At 35.4% G+C, this 13,524-nt stretch overlaps 1 protein-coding gene across 18 annotated transcripts in view; it reads right to left on the bottom strand.

The window, feature by feature from the left end:
- The window catches only part of alpha-Cat (catenin alpha), a 99,555-nt gene that overhangs the window by 20,067 nt on the left and 65,964 nt on the right, over positions 1-13,524 (bottom strand). For all 18 annotated transcript variants that reach the window (XM_067101392.1, XM_067101394.1, XM_067101390.1 and 15 more), the window contains 9 exons: positions 8,921-9,005; positions 8,605-8,775; positions 8,239-8,350; positions 4,548-4,748; positions 4,027-4,248; positions 3,431-3,549; positions 3,113-3,243; positions 2,685-2,925; positions 2,004-2,120 (listed from right to left, as the gene is read on the bottom strand). In XM_067101392.1, the coding sequence (XP_066957493.1) occupies positions 2,004-2,120; positions 2,685-2,925; positions 3,113-3,243; positions 3,431-3,549; positions 4,027-4,248; positions 4,548-4,748; positions 8,239-8,350; positions 8,605-8,775; positions 8,921-9,005 (1,399 nt within the window). The remainder of the gene's footprint in view (positions 1-2,003; positions 2,121-2,684; positions 2,926-3,112; positions 3,244-3,430; positions 3,550-4,026; positions 4,249-4,547; positions 4,749-8,238; positions 8,351-8,604; positions 8,776-8,920; positions 9,006-13,524) is intronic.

Here is a 13,524-nt window from a genome sequence, read left to right on the forward strand (position 1 = left end):
GTTAAAATTTCAAGTGACCATAATCCGAACCTGCAAACCTTGTTTTAAGACATTCTACTTAAAGCAATGCCATCTGATTTGCCAATACTGCCTTAGGGCATTCTGCTTTAGTATACAGTAATATGTGCTTTGCATGATACTAAAATAAAAATGCCATGATCTTCCTGTCTTTTTATCCATGAAGTTTGCAAGTTGGCAATATTTACTGTTTATAATGCAATCTTGTAAACACTCTAGTCATGTGCAAGCAATGTTGTCTATTTACCGTGTACAGACAGGACTACTTTAAGATACTAAAGGAACCTTTAACTTTGAGTATGTAAAATTGTTAATTTGCTAACACGGATAACTGAAAATAAAAACTTTTAAGTCAGTCTGACAAAGCAACAGTCTAGAGTATTTAAACTTGTGATTTAGGCAGCCTGACTATGCAACTATCCAATCTCACTGGAGAATTTACTATCTCTACTGATGATCAGTCACCTAGCACAACACTAGTAGTGGGTGTTCGAAAACCAAACAAAACAGTGCTTCTCAAGTAAAAGTAAAGCTATTCTATATGGAAGCCAAAATTTTCTATCAAAAGCTGGACCTCTACTCAATTATTCTTACAATATATATATACTTTCAATAATTATTAAAACCATAATACCTTGACAATTCCTCTTCTTTCATCTCACCAATGCTACCTAGTCACCATTGTCTGATATTACCATGTCAGACCTTCCAAAATTAGCTTAATCATACAGCTATGTCAAAATAACTTTCAGAAGACTTGCCCAGAGGATGAGCTATAGAATTTGAGTTTGTAAATGGGAGTTGGAAAAGCTGAGGAAGCACAGCAGAAATTAAAAGATGGAAGGCAACACAGCAGAGGGACAATGGGACCAACAGGAACCTTCAGTACAGTGTAGTGTTTGCCACACGGCACAAAGTATGTAGTAACCCTGTAAGGTATCAACCATAACAAAAAGAAAAATAGGATTAAGTATGTAGTTCATCTAGAAGAAAAATCAATTACGATATTTCTGGGCAGATTTTGTTCACTTCTGAATACCGTCAAACCAATTTTTTAAATGAATAACAATACTGTAATCAGCCCAACATAGCATATCCTTGCCTAAACAATAAATAAGGTAATTTATGCAATTTTGAAACACCTCATGCACCTTGTCTTTAACTGAACTTAAGAGAAAACGAGACATTACTATTGTGCTCCAAGCAACACTACTATACTAGACTTATCTAAGCAGGTTACCAAAATTGTGAAGCCACACATATCTATGTGAGGTGTAACAGCAATTTAAGATATTAATAATTAAAGACAATAAAAAACAGTAAGAAATACAACATTAGAAGTAAAATCAGTACTGTACCATGCCATAGCAGCAAAATTCAAGATGACCTCCATTCTAAAAGTTCTGAATATTCCTCAGTGCTGATACAAAGACAATACAAAAACACACTTCCTAAAGGTCCTAAACATAAAATAAGATCACATTTTAACATTGTAACCTTCCCCTGTTATTGTATTTTCTTCACCTACAAGATGTAATCCTCTTTTCATTATGTATTTCTTAATGACTATTCAAGAAATACGAAATACTCCTTTCTTCAACCCATACCCCCTAAAGTAATTCTCACAAGAACTGAACACATCCTTAAGAAATGTTTCATAGGTAAATCAAACTGTCCCCTAGGGACATCTTATTGCCTACATCTTAGTGCAATATGAGTAACAATCATGCACATATTACCAACAGTAAGTAAAGATAAGCCAAAATATCTCTCTGTTATCATTTTCTAGACTAACAGATGGTTGTCAATTCCACAATACACAGTCCTCTCTCACCAAGATTTCTGTATTCTCTTGAAAAGAGAAAGGAAAACTCCTGATGACCCTTTTGGGGAAAAGTATTGAAAATCTATTATATTTCTGCATACATTTGCACCTAACAGTAAACTATTACCATCTTTAAAGATTTTTGTAGAATAAGACTTACTGCAATAGTTCCTTGGCGAGGATACTTAGTAGACGCCACATAAGAACACTTGACTGTCAACACTACAGCATTCATAAGATTCTTGGCAGCCTGAATTAGAGAAGTTGCTGAATCCAACTGCAAAAGAAAATTCACAAACATTACCTCTAATGTTCAAAGCACGTCAGACATGTTTGCAAGTACTGTATGTAAAAAAGAATTCCAGTGTGAATTATATTAATAGGTTTTATCTTTGTGGTGTAACAAACTCTCTACCTATGAGAAAACTGCAATTCTCCTGAAAGTGAATCTTAACGGTGAGTATAAATTATTTTATTCTTCACCGAAGTTTAACTGAAAGCTCAAAATACAGTTCACACTCTTTCTAACGAAAAACCTTTCAAGATTATAAACCTCCAAAGCCTATGTCATTCTCACTCTTTTTCAAAGCAACTTGGACTTGTTCTAGTACTTCAGAAAATCTAAAAATTAAAACAGTCGACAAATAATACTTTGTACTTATGGTTTTTAGGCCGAACAAAATTTAATAGCAGAGCATGTGTCACAGGACTGGGCATGCATATAGTGTTCATTTGGATCTTGATCAGTGTTGCACATAGGAAAGGCAATTCACGATTAATGGGGTCTTCAGGAACAAATTAAGTTTCCTACCAACAAATGAAACTGGTATATCCCACTTACCCCAGATACAATTAGTTCTCCAGATATATTCTGCACATCAGCCTTTACTTTTGAGGTGATGTTCAACTGATGGCAATAAAGGGCAATACGATCGAGATAGGCTAACATATCATCCTTGGTCCTTGACTCAGGGCATTGGTCAGCAATTTGTCTTGACAGCTTATCTAGCTTAGTACCAGCCTCAGAAATCTTCTTAGCAGCATTAATAACATCCATAGTAGTTTTCAGTGGCCCTCTTCCTCTGCAGAATGGGAAACACTCTACCATGTTAATCATTATAAGAGGTTCACGATGACTAAGTACTGTAATGTATATTCAATATGAAAGAAAACTAAATTTTAACCAAAGATGTTGGACAGCCAAGTATTGATAGTGCAAGCAAGCACTGGAGACAGGAGTTCAAGGGACTAAATAAAAACAAAACATACCTTGTAAAGTCTGTCATTTCCATCATAATCATACACATGTGCTTGGCTAACACAATTATGTCATTGCCTGTATCATCCCATTTTGCTACCTCCTGGTCAAACTTCACTTTTTCGAGACGGAAGTTCTCTACCTGTTACCAAATAGATAAAAGACAATGAATGCACTTTTCCTGAATTTACTTTGAAAGTTATTCTTCATATTACAAGAATTTGAAGGCAAGCATTACAAAATTATTTTCCAAGTAGAGCAATACAGTGTTGGATAACACTGATCATGGAATTTTTTATTAAATTACTCAACACAAATTAAAGCTTTACCTGAGCAGCAATCTTATCCTTATCTTCCTCACTCAAGTTTCGCATAGCATCCCGAGCGGTCGTGATACCACTTACACCCGGATACTCATCAATTGTCGTGTCTACGGTATGTGCACTGGCTGTTCAAAAGTTTTAAATCAGATAATTAATAATAAAAAAAATATAAACCTTACCAGCTCTAAAGTAACATAATTTTTCATCTACATTTCAAGTTGTGTGGTGCATACCATCATTAAACCCCTTCTGTGGTTAAAGCCATAGAACTTTGATTTAAATTATCTCTATCTAACCACTAGCACTTATTTGAGCCATTATATACGAGTACTAAAAGTAAATAATTGTTTCTTTTACAAATATTTATCATGGCTGACTCATATTAAAATGTTAAAACTTCTTATTTGTCTTGCTTTATATACTGTGTACATAAATATGTTTTAGGTGTAATGTCTAAATTTTTACTTCTTTTATAATGCCAATGACCTTGTCAAAGAAGGACAATAAGATATATATCACCACTGAAAACAGCAATGTGATTTCTAACAGAAATACAGTACATGTATTAGCTACTGTTCTGTGAAAATGATTAAAACACTTACATTTACTCCTAATTTCCAATGTATGATATTCATCAGTTAAAACATCATCAGGATCTAACTCATCATCAGCTTTGTTCATAAGGACCGCCATTCGAATCTCCCGCACGCCATCATAAACCAGATGGGAGGCATCTATGAACTCATTTTCATCCACTTCCTTACCCGGAGTACTACTTAAAGCTTCTACAGCAACATCTACTCTCTGAGCAAAGTTTGGCAGGACTGTAAAACAAAACCTTTTTTAAAAACAGCTAATAAAGCAAAATTGTTTTTACAATGAAAGAACTTTCAATTAGGCAAATATTTTTAAATTTTTACAGTTAATACAATTTTCAGTTAAGATTTCACATACACACAAACATTAAAACAATATTGAAACCTTACCCTTTATGATCTACCTTCATGCAATATCAAACAATATTAATGAAATATAATCAAGTCGCAATAAAAAAAATGTAAACACCAAGCCTATGTAATCAGAAATTATTTCTACAGCTTCAAAAATTACTCTATTTCCTAACCTTGGTCTCTAAGTACTTTCACGGCTTCTAGGACTCTGTCTGTATACATGCAAGGCTCATAATTATCCATTTCCGAGGCAACAACATGGCAGACACGTGCTGAACGACCACGGATGGCACCAGCAATACGATCCAAAGTATCAGGGTCACCCTCATTAATTGCACGGACACATGTTTTCACATCCTCCAAGATGTGACTTTCTGTGAAGAGATAAAACAAATTAGGGAAGTCAAATTTTTTACAGAATACTGTATGCACGATGAAACAAGAAATATAATAACTTTGTTATCAATATTAGTTTTGCTAATGTCCTGTTAAAAAATAAATTTTTACAGCTGCTGTGCAATGAATCTATGGTATAAACTAACCCCCTTCCAGAACTGCTATACGACAACATAACTTTAAGTACTATACGTACTTTAAATATAAAGGTAAAAAAATTTACATTTCATTTTCCTAATGCATTTGCTTTGTAACACCCCACTTCTGTATTATTATACAAAATAATAAAAATAATCAAAATGCAGATAGAAGCACTGTGTAGTATATGAATGTACTACATGTGCATGTATTGTACATTTATGAAAATTAGCGCATCTCTGGAACTGCTCCACGATTACTGCAAAGTGGTAACGTTCAACAAGCAAAATTAAGAGTACAGTTAGCCTTTAAATTTATTAGATAAAGATAAATGCAATACAAGAAAAAGTGCAGAAGGTGTAGCAATGGTGGTAGCATTCATCCTAATTCAGGTACTTCTTCCTGACTGATTAACATCTGACCTGCATGTCAGGCAAATTGACCATGATGTCAAGGGTCCTCTGCTATAACCTGGATGACCGTTTCACAGCTGTGGTGTGACTCAGCCTACTGAGAGCATTTGGCCAATGAGGAGTCATCCAAACCAGAAGGATCCTGGTCGTGACAGAGAGGTTTTCCTTTATATTCCCTTGTAAAAGATATATTCAAATGCTCTCAGGGTATATTTCTCAAGATATAAAAAAGCTTCTCGGAAGGGCAAACATTGGCTGTCCTAGGCTATGTCAATAGCATCTATAAGGTCCAGTTAAGTGAGCAAGATGTTATGTGCTTCCTAACAGTGGGTATCGGAAATGGTATACCACACTAATTTTCCTAAGGGTTTTAGAAAATGAAGTGAAAATGCGTCCATTACAAACTATATGAACAGAAAATAGCTACTAAATGATCTCATACCTATAGAAAAGGGAATCATTTCAAGAATCAAACAATGTTATGCTTTAAATAATCTCTGCTGATGCTGCCAGAATTTTTAATGATACAGTACATGTAAAAGAAAGGATCTCCTTTCCAAGAATAATACAGCAACAATAATATCCAAGTAATAGACAGTAGTAAAGCACTGCCATTGAAAATAATTACTGCCAATTCTGCACTGATTTTGAATATTTTTTACTTTCCTTATTATCTTCCTTTCATCTGGTCATCAAGAATTGAGAATCTAGCCTAAATACATTGTGTATTCTCTACACAAGATCACTGAGAATGGGTAAAGAAACACATACCACAAATTCAACCCCATGTGTGTTTTCCTTAGAAACACAACCTCAAAATCTTTTATCTAGATATGCATTCACTTACAGCTAGTTCATTCTTGAAACTTGGTAACAGGAAGGTAACTAGCAGCAAAAGAGGTAATGAGGAAACACCCACTCACTCAGTAAACAGCGTCCACCTTCCTTCAACAACTGGGATAAAAGCAAAGTTGGTTAGAAGCAGGATTTTGTTTACTATATACCTAGGAAAAATGTGAATTGACTTAAATTTTCAATGTGTTCCCATGAAAATACAAACAATTGTCTTTTTTACTGAGACTCAGGTGGAAGGTATTGTCCAAAGATTGTAAATGACAATCTTCCACCCGGAAATGTCAGCTTCCCAATCACACAGGTGAGCTGGGGAAAGATGACCCATGTAACCACGTATAAATCCTGGCATATATGATGCCATGGATGATAATGCCCTTTGCCAGAGTATGGCCTGATGGTAACCTTACTCTGGGAAAATAAGAGAACTTTTGATTTCATGTGTGGGACCAGAACACCAGCTTTTTCTGCATCATATGGCAAAATCCCAGATAAATATGTTCTACCAACTGCATATAATCCCTTGTTAAAAGAGGGATGGAGGGAGTCATATTTATTGGTTAAAAAATAAGTCACAGTTTGGAAGTTCTGTTAAAAAATAAGTCTGTTTGGAAGTTCTGCCATGTAATTAACCCACTTATTTCCCCAAGGAATTATCTGAAAATATCGTTTTTTCAATTAATTTCATTACATTATCTAGTGTTTGTGCCCTTACAAAGATTAATGGCCAGATTTCAGTTACCCAAGTGATTTCAACTCTTGCTAGCTTAGGTGATTTTGCTACTGACTGACCAGTGAAAAATTGGCAATTAATTGCTAGGCAGAAGACAGAATGAGAGACAGAATTGCTGTCACCTTTCTTTCATCTTAACTTTTCACCACTGTCAACATCAGGTGAGATCCTACTCTGTCCTAATGGAGCTTGGGCAGCTACACAATTAGCTTAGCACCCACCACAGATCCTAACACTAAAGTATACAATAATTTTGGAACAACATCCCTCAAACAGAGAGAGGTAAAGGTGGTTTGGTGCTACCGTACACCTCCCCTCGGAACCCCTGACACCAAGAAGCCCTCCTGAACACTAAGGGTGAAGCGATACCCGGACTTCGTAAGCCTCATCTTGGATATGGAGCCTTCCCCCGCCCTCACACAAAGACTCACACAGCATGATGACCTCCGAAAGCCAGAACAAGACATTCTTAGTAATACAAAAAGTCACAAAACGTACAAAAGGATTTAAGGTGGACAAATAAGCAACTATAATGAGATACTGACAACATACAAAATTACCATACAAGGCCTACCATAAAAAATACAAATAAGACAAAGTCATAAAATTATTAATTGCAATGAGCACAACAAGCAAAACAATCACGAACTCAACAAGAGGAAGAAATCATAAAAAAATACAATACTGCTACAATACAGTAGCTATTGGCCTTCTCTCTGATCATGACTGTGGTTATGCTTGGTATCTAAGACACTGCAACAGCCCAATGACCTGTGCCTTGCCTCTGCTTCTTATTAGCAACCTTTACACCTTCAGGCTCAATAATAGAAGAATTCATGGCCCATGCTTGTGGGTGACAACTAGTGGGTTTGTTGTGGAAATTTGTTTTTGGACACATCTGCACTTTGTACTACATCCAACTGGATTTTGAGAGCAACTTTCTTCCACAACAAACTTATCATTTACATTAGGCCACATTTGTGTTTTCATAAATACTTCACAAACAGAATTAGATCATCTGCTACCTGGCTGGTTACTATGTGCATATACCCCACAGAGCCTGAGGTTCCTGGCAGGTTTAATTACATCTGTTTCTCTTGGACTACATAAATATTCCATTTCATCAATACTGACCTCCAAGGTGTAGACCATCTACTGTGAGTATGGTTTTCTCATGGTTTTAACCTATTTTATATGAAAAGTGGGGTACATGCATCAACACTGCCAGACAGCCAGCAATCTTCTACTTCTTTTAAATAAGGGATCATGAAGACCATGAAACCAACAATTAACTTAATTAAATGTCAAAGTTTGAACCAATCATCACTTTACCTGAAACTGCTAGGAAATCATCAATTGTTGTAATGTCATCTACTGATTCTGTCAAGATACGAACTTGATTCTCCCAAGCATCTTTAAATGCATCCATATTCTCTTGTGCAACCTGTAAATCAAGAGTACAAAAGACAAAACCAATTAAACTACTCGAGTTCATTATCAGAGCAGTATCAGTCTTCAATTACACAATATGAGAAAAACTAAGACCACAAAATAACTATCAAACATGGAGAGATGACTATTTGAAAAACCATTCATCAAAATGAGCCATCAATTACCTCACAAAACACATGTACAGCCAAAGAGGCTGAAATCTATAACTTGCACCTGTAACCATTGCAGTGAAATACAAGCACTAACCTTGGACTTTGGTCTAGCTGCCAGAATACATGCGGCATTGATGACCTGTGGACACAGCTGCTCGATTTGTGCAGCTCCATATCGTACCATCTTAACACCATCCTCATTGTTTGACATTGTACATGCAAGGTTTGCAACCTCGACCAATTTGTTTGCATGTTCCGTAAATACCTGGAAAAAATGTGGTCATGCTACAATAAACTGACTGACTTAAAAGTATGAAGATGAATTAAAAAAAGTCCATGAAGATGAATTAAAAAAAGTCCATACTTATTACAAGAGCTTCAAATAAACAAAAATCAAAATTTCCAAGTACCTGAGCATATTCTTCCACTTCTTTTTCGTTACCATTTCGAGCAGCTTCAACCAACACTAGAAGAGGAACATTGGTCTCGAGGAAACTTTAAAAAGAGAAAGGAAAACATTTAACTTCTGAACATATGACTAGTTCCATATTTATTACATGCAAACTCATCTTTCCCCTATCCTTACTCAGCAAAAAAAAATTAAACCATGATTTTTCAAGTACACTAGAGATACTAACAATGTACAATCTATTCGCCTAATATCCAACCTCCTAACATAAAAATTCTTAATATGCAAGGTAAATTAAAAGATATGAAATACATCTTGATATGCAACATGCATTTACAATGATTTCATAAATCAGAGTGAGAGTGGTGTTTAAAAACTAATGTTCAGAATTGGAAACATTTCAGAATCTAGTATCTGCAGTTAATATCTTCAGTATAGTACTGTGCAGTATGTATACAGTAGTGTATATACAGTAAACCTCCCGGATTCGCAGGGGATGTGTGCCACAATCCCCCCCCCCCCCTGCGAATAGCTAAAACCCGCGAATGCTTAGAACCTTTCTAAAAACACTTGGAACTGCCTATTTTGATAGTTCAAACAGAAACAAAACAAAGTAGAAATGCTTATACAGTTATTATCCTACTTACGATGGGGTTAGGTTCCAAAAAAAAAAACCATCGTTTGTTGGAAAAAACATAAGAGATACCAAAACGTATCTCAAACACAGCCTAGCCTATACTAGTGCATTCGGTACCATGTACAGGCAGTCCTCAGTTATTGGCAGTGGTTCCGTTCTGAGGGTGTGATGATAACCGAAAATGCCATTAACCCTTTAACGCCGAAGCCCTATTTTCAAAAACGTCTCCCGTATGCCGGCGGCCTCCGAGAGAGTAGCGCGAAAAAAAGCGGAAAAAAGTTTTTTCAAAAAATCACAGCGCTTAGTTTTCAAGATTAAGAGTTCATTTTTGGCTCCTTTTTTTCTCATTGCCTGAAGTTTAGTATGCAACCATCAGAAATAAAAAAAATATCATTATCATATATAAATATTGGAATATATGACAGCGAAAAAAAAAAAAAAACTCGTATATAATTGTATACAAATCGCGCTGTAAGGAAAACGGTTAAAGCTAATGAGTTAATTTTTTTAGTTGTATTGTACACTAAATTGCGATGATTTTGGTATATAACATATTGTAAAACGATTAAAGCAACACAGAGAAAATATTATCACAAAATGATGCATGAATTAAAACATGCTGGACGTAAAAAAGTTTTTTAAAAAAATTCACCAAAAATCAAAATATTGTGCTAGAGACTTTCCAATTGTGCCAAAATGAAGGAAATTGATTGAATATTACTAGCCTGTACGTTTTTTAGCTTACAATTGCATTTCTGAACCATTTCGATCGAGTTAAAGTTGACCGAAGGTTGATTTTTTCTATTTATCGTTATTTCGATGTAAGAGCTAAAGGAATGATATATTTTTTGTTGTATTCTACATGAAATTGCCCACATTTTGATGTATAACACTTTATGTAACGAATAATATGAAACGGCGAAAAAATTACGGCAAGCTGACGCAAGAAATGACAGGATTTTCAGCGGAGTCGCTGCTGAGCGAAGGAAAATTTTTTTCAAAAATTCACCAAAAATCTACATATTGTGCTAGAGACTTTCCGTTTGTTGCAAAATGAAGGTAAATGATTGATTGTTACTCGAATGTAATAATTATGGCTTACGGATGCGTTTTTCGATCATTTCAGTCGAGTCAAAGTTGACCGAATGTTAAAATTTTGTCAGTTATCGTTATTTCGGCGAAAATATTAAAAAACTGTGAAGAGCTAAAGGAATGACATATTTTTTGTTGTATTCTACATGAAATTTCGCACATTTTGATGTATAACACTTTATGTAACGAATAATATGAAACGGCGAAAAAATTACGGCAAGCTGATGCAAGAAATGCTAGGATTTTCAGCAGAGACTTTCCATTTGTTGCAAAATGAAGGTAAATGATTGATTGTTACTCGAATGTAATAATTATGGCTTACGGATGCGTTTTTCGATCATTTCGGTCGAATCAAAGTTGACCGAATGTTAAAATTTTGTCAGTTATCGTGATTTCGGCAAAAATATTAAAAAACTGTGAAGAGCTAAAGGAATGACATATTTTTTGTTGTATTATACATGAAATTGTGCACATTTTGATGTATAACACTTTATGTAACGAATAATATGAAATGGCGAAAAAATTACGGCAAGCTGACGCAAGAAATGCTAGGATTTTCAGCGGAGTACGCGCCGCATGAGAGCGAAAAGGAAAATTTTTTTTTTTTTCAAAAATTCACCAAAAATCTAAATAATGTGCTAGAGAATTTCCGTTTGTTGCAAAATGAAGGTAAATGATTGATTGTTACTCGAATGTAATAATTATGGCTTACGGCTGCGTTTTTCGATCATTTCGGTCGAATCAAAGTTGACCGAATGTTAAAATTTTGTCAGTTATCGTGATTTCGATGTAAATATTAAAAAACTGTGAAGAGCTAAAGGAATGATATATTTTTGGTTGTATTCTGCATGAAATTGCGCACATTTTGATGTATAACACTTTATGTAACGAATAATATGAAATGACGAAAAAATTACGGCAAGCTGACGCAAGAAATGACAGGATTTTCATTGGAGTTCGCGCGCGGAGTGCAGGAAAATTTTTTTTCAAAAATTCACCAAAATTCTAAATATTGTGCTAGAGACTTTCCGTTTGTTGCAAAATGAAAGTAAATGATTGATTGTTACTCGCATGTAATAATTATGGCTTACGGATGCGTTTTTCTATCATTTCGGTCGAGTCAAAGTTGACCGAATGTTAAAATTTTGTCAGTTATCGTGATTTCGATGTAAATATTAAAACACTGTGAAGAGCTAAAGGAATGATATATTTTTTGTTGTATTCTACATGAAATTGCACACATTTTGATGTATAACACTTTATGTAACGAATAATATGAAATGGCAAAAAAATTACGGCAAGCTGACGCAAGAAATGACAGGATTTTCATCGGAGTTGGCGTGAGCGGAGCGGAAATTTTTTTTTCAAAAATTCACCAAAATTCTAAATATTGTGCTAGAGACTTTCCGTTTGTTGCAAAATGAAGGTAAATGATTGATTGTTACTCGAATGTAATAATTATGGCTTACGGATGCGTTTTTCGATCATTTCGGTCAAGTCAATGTTGACCGAATGTTAAAATTCACTTTGGATGCTGGGTCCTTCTCCAGCATCCCAGTCTAAAACTCGCCTCACACGCTCACTTCCGACAGGCAGTATGCGCCTTTCACGGTCCTGACGCCTTCGTGACATCTCTGCAAACGTTCTGTTGCAGTACGAATACGCTAACACTCACAAAAGTTCAACAAAACACATCTGCGTCAAAATATCGCTCTCGCAAGGTGCTGATCTGATGCTCTCTGATGCGAGATGGGGGAAATTCGCGCATGCGCGTCTGGGCGACGCTCAGAAACAAAACAACAGCTGGATCCGTGAACTCCCAGCATCCGCCGAGGCGCGGGATTTGAAATCTTCCGCAAACAAGGCCTACAATTATTTTTCCGCGAATATTTAAAAAAAGCATTTCCAGTCGACGTTTGCAACGTCCACTCGGCATTCGACAGACAATTTTGGACGACGTTTAAAATGTCCAACAGGCGTTTAAGGGTTAACCAAAAATCGGCAATTGCCGGCACTTTTTGGTTATTGGCGCCTCTGTTAGGTATGTATTGGCGCCAATACCCAATTATCGGCGCCAATAAGCAGAAATCGGCGATTTTCAGCGCCAAAAATTGCAGATTTTCCTCGCTAGACAAGCGCCATAAAACCGGATCGCCATTAACCGAGCCCACCGTTAACCAGGGACTGCCTGTACACATATATGGTAGCCTAGCCTACACTATAAAATATACTTTATACATTCAGTGTATAGTAATTATTCTATCAGCTAATTCTGGAGGTTCATGCATAGTGACTTATGATAATTCAGTGCAAAGAGAAATTGAATAACAAGAATTAGCTTAGCCTACGCTACGGTACATTGTATACATATACGGTAGTGTAGCCTACATTATACTGTACTCTATATTCACATATCATATTATACAAACGTCAACATAACGAATATGCATCTTTTAAAATGTTATGCATTAATTCACTGTATCCAATAATATTGTATATACTGTATTCTTATATTGCTTTTGTATTATAAATTGTGGTCATAGCTATCAATGTTTTGGTTTGGAAATTGTTTATGCGGTGTTTATTTCACCGTATTTAGTTCAGTTCAGAGCGCTTTTCTTGCTTCTAGTTAACGTAAATGAATCTCTAGATACTTTACTTATATGAGGTACTTATATGAGGCAAGGTTATTTCTCGTTATACGAAGTGTTTTGAAGTCAAAATATAACTAAAATACATCTCGTTATGAAATTAATTAATTTTTTCGTTAATAGATGATGGCCGTTTGGAGGCGTTTGTTTTGTGTAAAAAAAATTCATGATTCCGTTCGCTATTTTCACTTGATTTCATCATAATACGAGCTTTACGTATTTATC

This window comes from Macrobrachium rosenbergii, chromosome 57 (assembly GCF_040412425.1).
Source record: "Macrobrachium rosenbergii isolate ZJJX-2024 chromosome 57, ASM4041242v1, whole genome shotgun sequence".
Taxonomy (NCBI): domain Eukaryota; kingdom Metazoa; phylum Arthropoda; class Malacostraca; order Decapoda; family Palaemonidae; genus Macrobrachium; species Macrobrachium rosenbergii.